Here is a 17,873-nt window from a genome sequence, read left to right as displayed (position 1 = left end):
CTTGAGGATCCAGGACTTGGTGATCAATGAAGATTATGTAAGGAAATGGCAGAAGCTGTGACATATCACAGCAGGCTGCAAACATTTAGCACCTACCGAAAAACACAGCGAAACATGAGCTGGTGGCTAGAATTAGATCTCAGAGGTTCATGATTTTTCAAGAACAGACAAATGAATATTCATACTAAAGTACAGACCTTAAAACATCCTTGAGTACTCAACCCATACATAATACTGGCACTTGAATAACCACACAAATACTAAAAATCTCTAAGATGAGTGGAACAAAAACTTTTTCAAAATACAGAGATCTAGCAGAAGAAATTTTTAAAAAATAATTCTTGAGCAGGATGAGGTACCTATGTCCATCATTCTGCCTGCTGCCACTGGAGTTGAGGAAGCTTTCAGTGAACCTAAAGTGGGGGAGGCTTCTATCCAAATATATTTATTCAGCTACAAAAGGCAGTTATTTTATCCACCTGTGCAACTTGTCTACAGAGCATTAAAAATATATCATCTTAAAAATTAAGTGTCATATTATTTCCCAGAGCATTAAGTACAAAAAAGGAGAATAATTGTCCCAGGACTGTTTCTACCTGAACTCAATAGAACATGGTGAGAAGAGTAATTTTTTATTAACAATCTATGTGGCTATCATCTATACACAAATTGATGGCATCCTTGATGAGGGTATCAAACATACAGGCTTTCCCAAGAGATATTCAACAGTGAACCACATCTTTACCGTCTCATAATTGACTAAAAGATGTATAGAATATAATGTCTTATTATGCTTAATGCTTGTTGATTATGGAAAGCGTTATAGGTTCTTTTAATTCAAGATTCCTTTGGAGATGGAATAATAAGAAAAACCCTGTTCAATTACCCTCTGATAATAAACATTAATTGAGGCATAGACTAGGAAGATATATGCTAAAAAATAAAAAAGTATTCACCACTATGATATAAGAGAGACAGCAGAAAGTCCATCCAAGTTAGGTTGAGGTCATCTAGGTGCTCCTGTTTACTGATGACATGAAGTTGACTGAATCAAATCCCAAGACTTGGCAGAGCCTCTTAGAAGAGATCTGTAATCACTTAAAGGACTTTGGCTTGCCCATCCACAGAGTAAAGACTAAGTGAATAAAGGATATCTAGTGTGCAGATTTCAAAAAGACAGCCCCCCTCCCTGTAGAACTTGTCTAAAAGTATGTATATATGGGACAGAAAATAAAGACTGACAATGAGCTAGGCCCAGAGTTGAAAAGGAGGAAGAGAATGCACTAGATTGTTTTCAGCAAACAGAAGCACTTTCACTGGCCTCCAAGCTTCTCATAATGGGTAACAGCAAAGGGCCATCATTTCAATACAAACTTTACACCTGGGTTGCCATATGGCATTGAGACCTGAAAGGTGAATGGTGGGTGTGAGCAGGCTGCAATAGGTAGCTCTAAAGAATGAGAGAAAAGGATGTCATCAAGGAGGGAAAATGAGCTGGTCTTGTGGTGAAAGTAGGGGAGAACAGGTGGATAGTCTGAGTACTCCACTAGGATCTTTAAGATTTCAGGAAAAAAATGAGGAAAGCCTCCAGCATGTCAGGCGTCCCTTGTATCAAACTTCTGGGAGATTATGGACAACAGTTGCCCAGGATAAGCAGGCATGGCTGGGTTTCAATTTGCATATTGCAGGTACTCCTTGTACCAATAATAATGCTAATTTCTAAATTGTCCCAAAGTTGCTTGCGGTGAGTCTAAAGAGGTGAACTTAATAATTTTTTTAATTACAAAAAGTTATCATCTCATCCATATGAACAACATCCTTCAAAATAGGAAATATAAAAGAATAGCAGGAAAGCTGCTTGTCTTTAGACCATTGCCATCTGAACTCCATGAAAAAAGAGAAGTAAAATGAGATATCAATAATTATTGTGTCTCACATTTACGTTACATTTTTAAGTTCCTAACAATAGCTCTATAAGGTGAGTATTGCAAGTATTATTATCCTTCATTTACCCTTGAGGAAACTGAGACCCTGAAAGGAGAAATGACTTAGCTGGGATCACACAGTGTCTGAAATGAGATTCAAACTCAGCTTTCCTGACTCTTAAGTCAAGTAGTTAAACTGAATTGGAACCACAAATGTATATTCTCCATTAAAATTTAAATATGTCATTAAAGATCAAACATTGATGTTTTCTTCATAAAAATGTAATGATTTCATTGCATTTATATTTATTCTATGTCTCTGTTTTGTTTTGGTAGAAATGTCAGCAGTGGAAAAGAAATTACTGGTGATTGACGTGGATGCTGGTATAGATGATGCTGTTGCCTTAATGATGGCTCTGGGAGCACCTAACGTTGAAGTTCTGGGGATCACTTGCTGTTTTGGGAATACTTCAGTGGAAAACGTGTGTAAAAATGTCCTTCGGGTGTTACAGAAGTGTAACAGCTTACAGGTAATTTATTTGCCTTGCAAGATCAAACTTTATCCCTAATAATTAAAAATTTTTTTTCCACTTACTGAAAATCCACTTTTGCTCCCTTTTACCTCATACACACACACTGAAAAAGAAAAACAAAACTCTTATAACAAATATGCAAAATCAATCAAAACTAATTTCCAAACTGGCCATGTCCAAAGAAAACCTGTCTCAATCTACACCTTCAGTCCATTCCACCTCTCTGTTGGGGGAGTTGGGGACCATGTTTCAGCATGATTCCTCTTGAATCATGATTGGTCATTGTGTCCATCAGCGTTCTTAAATCTTTTGAAGTCGCTCTGCTCACCTCTTTCTTGGTTTCTCTAGAACTGTCTGTTTCATTTCTTGCAGCACAATAGCATTCTATCACAATCACATACCATGGTTTGCTCAGTCATTCCCCAATTGGTGGGAACCCACTGAGTTTCCATTTCTTTGGTACCATGAAAAGAATGACTATTTTTTTAATCTGTGGGTTATCTCTATTGGATTACACACAGTAGTCTTGTAGGCATGATTTCTGATTGAGTGTAGTTTCATGTTTAACATATAGACTGTGTGCAATGGATTCATTCCAGACTCTCCCAACCTCCCTCCTTACCCCACTTCCCACAGTTGGCCTAAATCCACTTCACTAAGAATATATGAGGCAATTTGACTTAAGCTCTCTCAACTCCCTCCCTCCATTCCTTATAGTTTATCAACATCATCACCCCCCCTTTCCCTCACAAACTCCTCCACTATTTGCACCCTTGAACCCATTCCTTTCTCTCCTTTCCAGGACCTTTCTCTTGCAATCATTTTCTTTCTTTCAATCTTTCCCTCTCAATTTTAGCTTTTTCCTAAAAATACTCACATTTCCCTCATTCTTTTTGTTTGTTTTTTTAAAAATCTTTTCCTTGACCCTTCTAACTGATCCAGCTCCTGGCTCATCTTTCCACACAACTGCTTACTATTTTGGAAAATATCTCTACTTACTATTGTGGACAAAGGAAGTCTAGGTTCAGAGATCATGGGGAACACTATGGTGATGAGAGTCAAGATTTAGTGGGAAAAAGAATTTTATTAAACTGATAGAAAAGTTAAGTGAGAGAGAGGTTAAGTTTCTCACAACAGGGTAAGGACCCAATAACCTCACAGCAAAGCAGGTCAGCTGAATAGGGAACTCCCCAACTCATGAATTTGATCACTAACCTAGGCCAGGGCAACACTTACTATTTGAAATTGAGTTCTGTCTAGGAATCAGCTAATTCACTGTAGAGGACTCCACAGGTGCCACCCAATGGTTTAACACCTGTTTGTTATACAAGCCATAATGACAAATAAGATAATCCTGGGTTGAGGCAAAGGTCTGAGAGAGAAACCTTTTGTGGAATCTCTCTTTACATAGGTATAAACTCTCCTGCAAAATTCCCTGTCTGGTAGAACTAGTCCTAGCTCAATTATTTTTGCATAAGTGGGAGGGATGTTTCCATTTCCACCACTCTTCTGAAATGGCAGTCTCCAAGGCCACCAATGGCAGAGGAAAGCAAAATTCTGTGTTTTTATAAAATTTGGCTTTAAAAAAGCAGGATTTTAAAATATATAATCAGCAGAAGTCCTAAGATATTGAAATTTTATACAATTCACTGGACCTCTTCACCATCTTTGGTTTTCTGTAGCTGGAATGCACTGGGACCTCCATTTTTCTGCAGAAATGCTCCCATTCTTAACCTCTTTTCTGTCTCCTAAGCTAGAAACAAGAGCACAAAAGTGACTGCTGCCTGGGCCACAATGATGTATTACCTCCCACGGACTAGAACAAAAAAGGACGTTCAGTTTGGTGGTGGCAGCAGTGGTGGGAGCTACCATATTCCCAGATGTGGATACAGGCATCCTGACTTCTGGCAGTATGAAGGCCAAGCCTGTCAGATGGCACGAACAGACAGTTTTCAGAAAAAGAAATCAAAGCTATCAATAGTCACATGAAAAGGTGCTCCAAATCACCAGTAATTAGAGAAATGCAATTAAAGCCTACTACCTCACCCATCAGAATGCCTAGGATGACAAAAAAGGAAAATGACAAATGCTGGAGGGGATGTGGGAAAATAGGTACACCAATGCACTGCTGGTGGAGCCGTGAACTATTCCATTCTGGAGAACAAGTTGGAAATATGCCCAAAGGTTATAAAACTGTGCATACCCTTTGACCCAGCAATACTACTACTAGGTCTATAACCCAAGAAGATCAAAATAAACGGACCCATGTATACAGAAATATTCATAGGAGTTCTTTTTCTGATGACAAAAATTGGAAACTGAAGAGATGCTCATTAATCAGGTAATGGCTGAACAAGTTATGGCATCTAAATGTGATGGAAAACCATTGTACTATAAAAATGACAAGCTGGATGCTTTCAGAAAAACCTAGGAAGACTTATATGAACTGATGCAAAGTGATGGGAGTAGAGCCAAGAGAACAATCTGTAACACAGTTACAGCAATGTTGTAAAGATAAGCAAACTATGAAAGACTTAGGAACTCTGATGAATACAATAATCCACTACAACTTTGATAAAAAATACTATTCATGATGGACTCAGACTGCGTACTGAAGCATATTTTTTCTTTTCTTTATTTTGCTTGCTTTTTTTCTTTTTGAACATAGCTAATGAGGAAATGTTTTGCATGACTTCATATGTATAATGGGTTTCATACTTCTTGCCTTCTCAATGGGTAGAGAGAATTTGAAACTGAAAATAAAAATAATCTTTAAAAAAAGAAAGCTAAGTATCTATCATTAGCAAATCATTCATTAGGAGAAACTGAGACAAAATGACTTTGTTGTAAATATGTTTAATTAATGCCTCTTTTTTAAACATCAGACTCATTTTGGGATATAACCTCTTCCTTCCTCCATTCCACCAGTGCCTCCAGCATTAAACCTTCCTTTGTAACAAAGCAAAACATCCAAGCCAAACCCACCAATCCAGCAGCCACATCTGATAGTATGTGCAACATTCTAGACCTATAGTTTTTCCATTGCTCTGCTGAGAAGAGAGAGGCATGTTTCATTATCTGTTCTCCAGGTACATTCTCTGAGTATAGTTACTCAGAGTTTGCCTTCCTTTGTGCATTTTTTTTCTTTTACATTATTGTAGTTATGGTATATATATATATATACACACACATATATATATATATACACGTATATATATATATTGTTCTACTTCATTCTGCATCAGGTCATAAAAATCTTGTTTCTTTGAATTCTTGTCATTTCTGAAATTGTCATTTCCTAGAACATAATATTCCATTTCATTCATATGCCATAATTTGTTCACCCACTCCACCAATTAAATGGGTACCCACTTTGTTTCCAAGTTGTTGTCTTGGTAACCATATACCGCTACTATGTCTCTTTTGACAGGTATGGTGCTTTCCTCTCTGTCTCTGACATCTTTATGGACATATATTCCCAGAATACACCCAGTAATGGTGTGACCAATGGCAAATGAAATTAAATTTAGTGGGTTTTCTCACACAATTTCAATTTGTTTTCCAGAAGGATTGGACCAATTCACAGCTCTATTGTATTGGTGTGTCTGTCTTCCCACAGACATCTAATTCCAGCATTGACTGTTTTGTTTCCATCCCAAATGATACTTTATCAAAGTTCTGTTCATTTAGATGATCTCTAAAAATGCTTAAGAGTTTAGGTTCACAGGAGAACACAATTACAGACACATAGTATCTGTGATGAATAACTTTGATATACTTGGCTCTTCTCAGCAATACAAAGTTCAAAGACAACTCCAAAAGACTCAGGATGGTAAAAGCTATCCACATTCCAGAGAAAGAATTACAGAGTCTGAATGCAGATTGAGGCAAACTATTTGCTCTCTCTTTTTTGGTTTTGTTTCTTCTTTCTCATGGTTCATTCCATTGGTTATAATTCTTCTTTACAACTTGACTACTCTGTAAATAAGTTTAATGGGAAGGTAGATGTAGAACCTATATCAAATTACATGCCGTCTTGGTGGGGAGAGGGGAAGAGAGAAAATGTGGAACTCAAAAACTTGAACTGGGTGTTGTAAACTAAAAATAAAGAATAAATTTTGAAAAAAAGACTTTAGGTTCATGTTAGTCTCTGTGAGAAATCAAAATCAAAATCAACTTTAGATTATCTAGGTGTTAATTATCTATTTAAGATTCATAGCTTATTCCCTCTATCTCCCACTTGTCTATTTTTTGTTTTTATTAATTAGCAGATTTGGGAGTGGAGATGGGAGTAGTGTTGAAGCCAGTGAAAGGCAAACCGATCAGTTTTGCAACTTATTGAAATGGTAATTAAGGTGGGACTTTCTGCTGTTTTCTCTTTTAGACTGCTAAAGTAATCAAGTGCCTTTGATTAAGCCTTACTAGGTGTAAAGCCCCAGACTCACACCCTTTTGCTGATTAGGTGTGAACCCAAAGGGTATATAAACTCATAGGTTAGCATTGCCTGGGGGTCTCACTCACTGGAAGAGTGTTGCTGTGGAGACTCTGGGTAGCTGCTGGAGTCCCCCAGCTTTGAAGAAAACCCATATGTTGATGCTTCTCTGGAAACTATTGTGATTTGGTCAGACAGATAAGAAGCCTATCTGTTGAATATTGTTATTTGATCTGTTGATATTTTCAGGGTGCTGGCTTTTCCCCCTGAACTAAGTGAATGATATATGTATGTTGGATTAAAGTGAGATTGTTAACCCCTTCCAGTTGCTTTCCTTAGAAAAGCAGATCAAAAGAACCTGACCTGGAAGCTCTTGTTGCTAGTCTTGTTGGGTCTTACACCTCAACAGCTGCTAGCCACATTGTTGTCACACTTACCTACTCTGATAACTAATATCCAATTTAAGCAATCCTTCTCAGCTCCAAAGGACACATAATGTAAAAATGCCATGAAGGGCCTACTTCATGCAAGACACTGTACCAGGTGTTACGGTACAAAAATGAATTAGACACAGCAGCCACTGCCTTGAAGGAATTATCACCTACTAAGTGGGGATTCCAAGACAAGAACACAACTCAGAATTTGATAAACACGTGAGATACAAACTACTGTGCATCAAATTTGAGCTCATACTCTAAATTATGAGTCGTAAGTTATAAGGCAACCAGGATTCTGCATGTGATTTTCATTTGCTATTAACAGTTTGGGAATTGTGACCACTGTCCTATGGTTGTTATCATTATTACTGTTTATTCTTATTCTTTTCATTAATTTCAGATTCCAGTTTATCAAGGTGCTTCTTCTCCGCTGCTTAATAATCTGAAAATGGATTGTTATTTTGGAAAAGATGGCTTGGGTGATATTCCTGACCCAGATGCTCCAAGACTGGACAAAGTTCAACAAGAACATGCAGTGCCTGCAATGATCAGGATGATCAGTCAACTACCTGGCCAGGTGATCATGTCACAGTAGATGTTCTTCCGCTATCCCTCACTATCTTGGATTGTGTATCTGACTTTTTTCCCCCCATGATCATTTGTCATATTCTATACTTGACTCCTTGAAGAGATTTTAAAAGTCTCTTAAGTAGAAAAACAATGAAGCATAACTGGCCACTCTGGTTTGCTTGTCTATTTTCTTGCTTTTTTTATCTTAAATCACCATCAGTTTTTTTGTAGGTAACTTTGGTAGCCACTGCTCCTTTGACCAATCTAGCTCTGGCTGTGAAAATGGACCCCAGTTTTCCTAAGAAAATTAAAAATCTGTTCATGATGGGAGGAAATATGAATTGTAAGTATATTCAAGCATCATTGTCTTCCAGTTGTCAACAATTATTTATGGAATACACAGAGTGCACACTAAAGTAATAGGTACTCAAATGCATTTATTATAGAGGCAAGTAAGTATCAGGAAAGGGACTTCGAGTCAGGAAGATCTGAGGTCCAATCTAGCCTCCAACACTTATTAGATGTGTGACCCTAAGAAAGTCACCTAACCTCTCAGGCTCAGTATACTCGTCTATAAAATGGGTTAATGATAGCACTTACCTCCCAGAGTAGTTGTGAGGATTAAAATTACATTTGTAAAGTGCTTTGCAAAACTTAAAAGTACTTTATCAGTCAATCAACTATCATTTTAGCACTTACCATTGCCAGGCCCTGTGCTAAGTGTTATGTAAATGCTTTTTGTCGTTCAGATGAGTCTGATTCATCATGACCCCATTTGGGGTTTTCTTGGCAAAGATACTGGAGTAAGTGGTTTGCCATTTTTTTTCTCCAGCTCATTTTACAGATGAGGAAACTGAAGCAAACAGGGTTAAATGACTTGCCCAGGGTCATACATCTAGTAAGTATCTGAGGTCAGATTTGAATTTAGGTTTTCCTGACTCCAGACATGGCACTCCTATTCAATGCGCCACCTAGCTGCCCTATATTAATGCTAGCTATTTTTATTATAAAGGAATAGAAATATTTATTGAAATAAAGTGTTGGACAAGGAAGACAGAACACACGAATGCAGTAAACTCAGAAATATTTTCAAATAAACAAGCCATACAAATTATTGGGAATGAAGGGATTGAGTCATCAGGTATCCTGTTGGCAAGTGAAGAATGGCTGGGATTAAATGAGGAGAACCTTCTAGGAAGTGGACTGTGAATTAAGATTTTTAAATGCCAATGAATATTTTGGAGCCCTCCTCATATTGTTATCCACCAGAGCAAGAGACATAAGATTTCTGTCTTTTTTTAAAAAATAGTTTAAGGTTTCTAAAATAGTGCAAGATGTTAACATGTTAGTTTTTACATCCCAGAAAAGCAGAGGGGTGGGGCTTGGGGTTAGAGCCACGAAGGGGAAATGAATTTGCCGGCATATTTACCTAATTGTATTTTTAAAGGTCAGCTCTGTTATTCTATAGATTACAAAATAAATTGAGTTAGCTGATTGCATATCAAATGTTGAGAGGACAATTGTGTAGATGATTTACTTTTTTCATTTTAAAATTAAAGGGAAATTATAAAAAATAAGAATTTATACTGTACATTTTATTTATATTTTTTAGCCAGAGGGAACGTGGGTACATGTTCAGAATTCAATTTTGCCACAGATCCAGAAGCAGCTTACATTGTCTTGAATGAGTACATGTGCCCTACCTACATTGCAACTTTGGAATTTGTATGCATGTATACATTGCCTTGGGTAAGGTGCTACTTTTCTTTCTTTTTTTTATTAACAGACTGAGCCCCGTGGTAATTCACTGGAGGTAAAAGGAGAGTTTGTGGTTAAGTATAGGGTTAGCTAAAGAGTAAGACCTGGAAAAGTCTTATTTTCTCTTCTTATTTATACTTTTCTTTCTCTTCCCAGGATCCTTTTCTTTTTGTCTTTATTTGTAGTTAGGTTTTTTAAATGTTTAATTTAAGCTTATTAAACTTTTTTTTCCTTGCTTGAGTTTGTTTCAGGCCACTTTCCCCTCTATTATCTATCAAGAGAATACTATAGCTGTCACACAAAAAACTTACACTTTGCTAGTATCATTTTAATCCTCCCATCCCTAAATAGAATATTTTAAGACCTCTGATACAAATGAAAGCTTTATATCTAGGACTTGGGGCAGCTGGGTGGAAGAGTGGATAGAGCACTGGGCTTGGAGTCAGGAAGACCTGAGTTCAAATATGGCATCAGACACTTACAAGCTGTGTGACCATGGGCAAGTCACTTAACCTTGCTTGCCTCAGTTTCCTCATCTGTAGAATCAGCTGGAAAAGGAAATGGCAAACCACTCCAGCATTCTTGCCAAGAAAACCCCCAAATGGGGTCACAAAGAGTCAGACACAACTGAAATGACTGTATAATAACAAAAAGTGATTGTTATTATTCCTAAACACCAACACTTTTCTCTGCCAGCAGAATCACACAGAAGTGCCAGTTTGGGGGGATTTTGATATCATAGATTTTTTTAATTGCAGATTATATTTAGCCATCATAGCACTAGTCTAAGCAGAAAATGGGAATAGAAAAAGTTAATATCTGAGTTTTTTTTAAAGTCAAGTTTACGAATACTACTTTACAGTTCTGGAAGGAATATCTACAAATGGAATACTGCATTTCTTAAACTAACAAGATAAACTGTGTAAGAAAAAAGCTAGATCATGTAAATATATATATTTAAATACATATATAATACACATATTTATTTGTAGCATCCCCTTTTTGTTCTCTAGGAATTTTATGAGCAATGGACTTCACAAAATAGTAATAAAGCAAGATTTTTGAAAGAAATCAATGCTTATACTGTGACCTGTTTGAAGAAACATGTACAGAAGTCCACCACACCGTTCTGGACACCAGGCTATATGCCTTCTGACTGCTTTGCCATGACAGCTGCACTTGATGAGGACTTTGTCACTAAAGCCATAGTTTGTGCTGTATCTGTGGAACTGGCTGGCTTCCACACCCGAGGAATGATGATTTTGGATATAGATGATAAGCTTCAGAAGAAAAACAAAGTTTCAATCATGATGGAATGCAATGTAGAAAAATTCAAGGTACTTCTGACAGATAGTTTGAAATAAGGTTCTATCTTTAATGAAAGGAAATGAAAGGGAAAGATCCATTTGTTATAATTCTGGGTGTATACCTTTAAAATAGTGCATCCATTTTGGGGAGGGATGTTGGGGAAATAGGGTATATTTTATTTCAATAATGTTTAATTTCTTTTGGTTTATGTTTTATTTTAAATTTATAGTAATACAATAATGTTTCTCATACTTCAGAATATCAAAATTTGTTTTAATGTGTACCTTTGTTATTGTTACTGTGAAATCACAGCACCAATGTGGCACCAATGTTCTTATGATGAGTTAATTTGACAACAGTGATGCCCTATTATCCATTTTATTCACTGATATTACAAGTTTGATGAACTGTATAAATCTGTTCACTTTCACTTAAACTTAAAGGATGTCCATTTTTTTTTTCTCAGTAAGGAGCCACATGGCAAAATTGGTACTTTTTGATAACATTGATAACATTTTATTTTTTTTTATGATTAATTTTAGTTTTCCACATTCACTTTTATAAGACTTTGAGTTCTCCCCCCACCCCACTCTCCCCTCCCCACTCCTGAAGAGGACATGCAATTTTATATAGGCCCTACATGTGTAATTATATTAAACATTTCCACATTAGTCATGTTGTGAAAGAAGAATCAGAACAAAAGGGAAAAATCATGAGAAAGAAAAAAAAACAAAAGAAAACAGTATGCTTCAATCTGCATTCCAACTCCATCATTCTTCCTCTGGATATGGTAGCATTTTCTATCACGAGTCTTTTGGAGTTGTCTTAGATCATTGCATGGTTGAGAAGAGCTAAGTCTATCAAAATTGATCATTGCACAGCGCTGCTGTTACTGTGTACAATGTTCTCATGATTCTGCTCACGTCACTCAGCATCAGTTCATGTAAGTCTGTCCAGGTTTTTCTGAAATCTGCTTGTTCATCATTTCTTATGGAACAATAGTATTCCATTACACTCATATACCATAACTTGTTCAGCCAATCCCCAACTGATGGGCATCCCCTCAATTTACAATTCTTTGCTACCACAAAATAGGTGACATTTTATGATAATCTATATGGTCTATTAGTAATTCGAACATATTAATTTTTAAAATATGGCCAACACAGTTCAGAAGCTGTTTGATCAAGACTATAAATATGTATGCCTACTGCTCAACAGTGATCAATTTTAATGAAGTCAGGAAGAATACTGGTATTTAACATCAAACTAATGAATCATTCTAGCCAGCAATAGGTGTTAAGTCTATCTCCTTCTCAATAATGACTTTTTTATGGTACTGTGGCTTTAATTTCTGCAGTGTCATGAAAGGAAATCTATTTTCAGAGCCAGAAGAACACAAACATTGCCAGAGGAGTTTGGCCACGGAGGCAGAAATTTCATGTGGATAGATCCTAGTGGCCTCATGAATACTACCTAATTAACTTTTGTTTTTCCTCCTGGCTAAAACCTGACAGCATCAGGTGTACTGCTTCTGGTTCATAGTCTACATGTTGGACACTCGAGGCTTATAGCGTTATAGTGGGGTTCATACATATTATAAAGCCATTAAGTCAAATTCCATTTTTTTTCCCAAATCAAGATCAGAACCTAATTTAACATTCTACAAAACTTCCACTGATCAATATTTTATCAATATTTCAGTTAAGAATATGAAAGATGCACAGAACTTTCTGGATAACTATTTAAAAGCCTCCTATATGTGGTGCCTCTTTGAATATTTTTTTAAATTTAATATATTTAGTTTTCAGCATTGATTTTCATAAGAGTTTGAATTACAAATTTTCTCCCCATTTCTACCCTCCTCCCCACTCCAAGATGGCATATATTCTGGTTGCCCTGTTCCCCAGTCAGCCCTCCCTTCTGTCACCCCACTCCCCTCCCATCCCCTTTTTCCTTTCTTTCTTGTAGGGCAAGATAAATTTCTACACCCCATTGCCTGTGTATCTTATTTTCTAGATTCATGAACAAATTTTTTTTTGTTTTTGAACACCTGTTTTTAAAACTTTGAGGTCCAAATTCTCTCCCCTCTTCCCTTCCCACCCACCCTCCCTAAGAAGTCAAGCAATTCAACATAGGCCACATGTGTATCATTATGTATAACCCTTCCACAATACTCATGTTGTGAAAGACTCACTATATTTTGCTCCTTCCTAACCTATCCTCCCTTATCCAATTTTCTCCCTTGACCCTGTCCCCTTTTGAAAGTGTTTGTTTTTGATTACCTCCACCCCCATCTGCCCTCCCCTCCATCATCCCCCCCCTTTTTTATCTTCTTCCTCCTTTTTTCCTGTGGGGTAAGTTACCCAATTGGGTATGTATGGTATTCTCTCCTCAGGTAAAATCTGATGAGAGCAAGATTCACTCATTCCCCCTCACCTGACTTCTCTTCCCTTCCTACAGAACTGCTTTTTCTTGTGTGGTGCCTCTTTGGCCACTTCTTCCTGGTCTCCTTCTTTGGATCTTCATCCCAGTCATGTCGACTAACCCCTGGTGTTTCCCAAGACACTCTCCTAGGCTCCTCTTCTCTTCCTCCTCCACACTATTTTACTTGCTGAGCTCATCAGCTCCCACAGTTGCAACTAACCCTTCTATGCAGGAGACTTCAACTAAACTTCTTGTATCCCCAATTGCCCAATAGACATCTTGAACTGGATGTCTGACAGACATCCTTAATTCAACATGTCCAAAACTGGTCTCATTATCTTTCCCCTCCATCTTCCTAACTTCCCAGTTACCGTCATCCTTCTATTCCTCTAATCCACCATCCTTCTAATCACCCAGGCTTACAACCTAGGTGTCATCTCAGACTCCTCACTCTCACCACCCACATCCCCCATATTCAATCAGTTGCTAAGTCCTGTTATTTCTACCTTGGTAACAAGGAGAGCTGCGAACACTTTCTAGCATATTTTATGCTCGACAACTTTCACGGATGCTGCAATCTGTTCTGCTTTTCCTCTGAGTCTTTCTTATTGTTCTTTGCAGCTAAAAATGGAAGGAGAAACTCAGCAAACAGCCATATGCAGTAGTTAGTAAAATTTAAAATCCTATTTCCTCTCCCTGATCCATGATGGAAAAAAGGAACAGTATGGTGGTCTCAAACACTTAAAAAATGTTTTCTTTGACATCTCTTGTTACATGACTGCTACTTAATTTTTTCCTCTGTTACCAGGAATGAGAATATAAACCAGGTTGGCATGAGTTTACTTAAATGAGAAAATAAGAGATAATAAAATGTCAACATAGCAAAAATGCAGTCCTACTAGCAATTACTTAGATATAAATTAAAATAAAAAAAAATCTGGAAAGCTTTTGCTAAACTTGCAAAAACAATTATGAGACCCCAAAGCAGGAAACCAAATATATTCTACTGGTGGCAGTGTTAACTGGCCTTAGCTTTTTGGAGAGGAATCCAGTAACATGGGATGAGAGCTATGAAACTGCTGATCCAGTTTATTTTCTCCATTTGGGGGGAATATTTTGGTCTAGAATTTCAATTTCATTGGTATAGTGAATTCCAATGAGGAAAACCCTTCCATTAATGCAGGTCAGTAACTTATTGTCTTAGAAAGTTGCCTAGATTCTAACTCGAATAGAAGGGGCCATTGATCCATACCTAAGGGTCACTGCTTATTTTAAAATGTAAAATGAAATCTATGTTTTATTTGCATTTTTCTTTTGCTAAACATGTCCCAACTAAATTTTAATCTTATTCATGCTGATTACCAGGACTCTCGTCTGGAGCAATGGAACATTACATGACTTATTCAGGGTCACACAGTCAGTATGTCTGAGGCTAGATTTTAACCTGGGTCTTTGTGATTCCAAGACCAGAGTTCTAGTTGATTCCCTGCATTGCCTCTTTCCTTTCTGGGAAATACTTTAAAGGAAGAGTAAAGGAAAAGGAACAGGAAGAATGGAGTAATTTAGAAACAGATGACTATCATTCATCTTTATAACACTAAGAAATTGGAAACAATATAAATGTTTAATAATAGAGAAGTGGCTAAGCATATTATAGCATACATTATACATTTCTTGCTAGTATACATTATGTAATACTTTTATTACTAAGTATGTATACTGAAAATGTGTATATGAAATAGTGAAGAAATGCATTAAATAGTACAAAGTACACATATTGATTAAAAGGATGCAAAAATGTACATTTGCAAAATTCTGACAGTTCATTAATTTCCTAAAGAGGTTCACAATGGTATCCTAATTATGCTATCATCAAAAGCTAGGCTAGCCTGGAGTCCATGAGAAAACAGTAGACTTCTCAGGTTACTGACTCCCCATGCCTGAAACACACATGCAAACCCATCTGGGGAAAGTCACCTGGGGAAATCCACAATGATAATACCTAATAAATGCCTACTACCCATAACTCTTGAAACATGAGACATTGAACTCAGTAATAAAATTCATTTTAGCATTTTGGAATTGTGCAAATAAAGCGACTAAAATGTCTATACCCTTTGAATTAGACTGCCTCACTAGCCTTGCAAGGAATCCATTGATAAGAATAAAGTCCCCTTATACTCCAAAATATTTAGCAGCACTTTTTGTTATAGCTAAGAAGTGGAAACAAAGTAGATGCCCATCAAGCGGTGGATGGCTAGACAAGGTGTGGTACATAAACGTAATGGAATATTACCATGCTCCAAGAAATTATGTGTGATGAATACAGAGAAGCATAGAAAGATCTATATGAACTGATCCAGAGCCAAGTAAGAACCAAGAAAATGATATATACAATAACTACAATGTAAATGGAAAGAGTGACACACCAAAAAAATCAGAAGTAAAAGTAACAAAATTAAAAAGATCAAGCATGATTCAAATGAACCCACCCCTTCATGGAGGTGGGAAGTCCACAGGTGTTACATACTCTACATGTTTTTGGATTTTTTCTGTATATTGATTGGTTGTGGTTTTTTTTCTTTTCTAAAAAAAAATACTACTTGTTATATGGGATGGCTCCCAGGGAGGGGTAGAAGGAGGGATACTTGGGGTAGCTATAATGATTTAAGAAACAAGATATCAATAAAAACTTTTTAAAAATTCTTTTTAAATAATTGTGCTCAAGGCATAAGGATATAAAGGTGCTCTTGTCTTCAGGAGCTTACTCATGTTTGCATGAGTGTTGGGTGAGGGGTGGAACATGCCAATCATTACAGTACAAGTTGGAGTATAATTAACTGCATTTGAGATAACAGAATTCTATGCCTTTTAGGTAGAGTACTTTATATTCTTGAGGTGAGAGCATCCATTTTTGACCCCTGTGGCTTTCTTACAGCTTTTCTTGTTTTTCTTTTATCTTTCTTTTTTGCAGTGAGAATGAGAGGTATCTTTTTGGGTTCTTTGCAATCCTTCCTCAATGGGTTTTTATTTTTTTAAAAAATATATTTTTATTTTCAGTTCCAAATTCTCTCCCTCCCCCACTCCTTCTCCCATCCATTGAGAAGGCAAGACATGAAACTCATTCTATCTATGAAATCATGTAAAACATTTCCACATTAGCCATGTTGCAGAGCAAAAGCAAGAAAAATAAAGAAAAACATTATGCTTCAATCTGCGTGCAGGTCCATCAGTTCTCTTTGTGGAAGAAGGCTGTGTTTTTCATCATGGATCTCAATGGCTTTTCCATCTCAGAGGTGACTTTCCCCAGATGGCTTTGCATGTGTGTTTTAGGCATGGGGAGTTAGTAACCTGGTAAGTCTACGGTCCTCTCATGGACTCCAGGCTAGCCTAGCTTTTGATGATAGCACAATTGTTGAAGTCTTTTGAAGTGAGAACTGAGGACTTTTTCCTATTTCTTCTAGCCCAAAAGGAGCTGCACACATCACCATCACTTGCTGAAGGAAGGTGGTATTTTCTCTCTCCTTCTCCTATAAACATAGGGATAAGGAAGCATAGTGTGGGAAGGTCTCTTTTGTCCTTAGAATCTGGCATCAAACATAGGAACCTTATCACCGAGAATTCTGGGGTCTAAGGTGTTTCCACTAGAAGCTCGATATCTCTATTTTAGTTAGTAAGACAACTGGCTTAATGTGCTTTTACATCAATGTTAAATTCAATGTCTCCTCCTTGTGAGAGGAGAAGTCCCAAATAATGAGAATATCCTGCTCTTCAAACCTCCGCCATACTGTCCCCCATGCCTGTTTTGCCAAAAGATCTCTGTGGTACACCATAATCAGCATTATACATTGGGATCAACAGCTATCATTTTTGCTGTAATTCCTATTTCCTTGCTCATTTTCAAGTTCTGTAAGCAGGGCAGCTGGGTGGCACAGTGGATAGAATGCCAGGCCCGGAGTCAGAAATATTCCTCTTCATGAGTTCAGATCTGGCCTCAGACACTTACTAGCTGTGTAACCCTGGGCAAATCACTTAACCCTGTTTGCCTGTTTCTTCATTTGTAAAATGAGCTGGAGAAGGAAATGGCAAACCACTCCAGTATTTCTGTCAAGAAAACACTATATGGGGTCATGAAGAGTTGGATAAGACTGAAAAACGACTGACCAACAACAAAGCATAAATCCATTTGAATGAGTGTATTTTTTATAAATCAACAGAAAGATTAAATACTGTCACATCTCTCCCTTTTCAACACAGGAAAGAATACCCCTAATTCGGCAAATATGAGAACCATGAGGCCCAAGTTTATGTCTACATAGCTGGGAACTGGGTTCACATAATAGGTGATGCTCAAATGGCACTTTAAAATATACAAAGCACTTCAATCACAATAATCTCGTAAAGTAAACCAACCATTGTTTCAAACTTTAGAGATGAGGAAATTTAAAGTTCTGAGATGTTAAATGACTTACTTGTCCATAGT

The 17,873-nt window shown here is 37.1% G+C and overlaps 1 protein-coding gene across 1 annotated transcript; it reads left to right on the top strand.

Moving 5' to 3' along the window:
• Positions 1-1,489: 1,489 nt before the first annotated feature.
• On the top strand, positions 1,490-11,019 carry LOC118837234 (inosine-uridine preferring nucleoside hydrolase-like). The gene is made up of 6 exons (XM_036744158.1): positions 1,490-1,688; positions 2,262-2,455; positions 7,728-7,904; positions 8,129-8,240; positions 9,510-9,646; positions 10,669-11,019. The coding sequence occupies exons 1-6, from the start codon at positions 1,490-1,492 to the stop codon at positions 11,017-11,019; spliced, it is 1,170 nt and encodes a 389-aa protein (XP_036600053.1).
• Positions 11,020-17,873: the final 6,854 nt, after the last annotated feature.

The sequence above is a fragment of the Trichosurus vulpecula genome, chromosome 2, assembly GCF_011100635.1.
Source record: "Trichosurus vulpecula isolate mTriVul1 chromosome 2, mTriVul1.pri, whole genome shotgun sequence".
NCBI lineage: Eukaryota > Metazoa > Chordata > Mammalia > Diprotodontia > Phalangeridae > Trichosurus > Trichosurus vulpecula.
The sequence above is the reverse complement of the archived record's forward strand: the minus strand, read 5'-3'. Positions and strand labels throughout refer to the sequence as shown.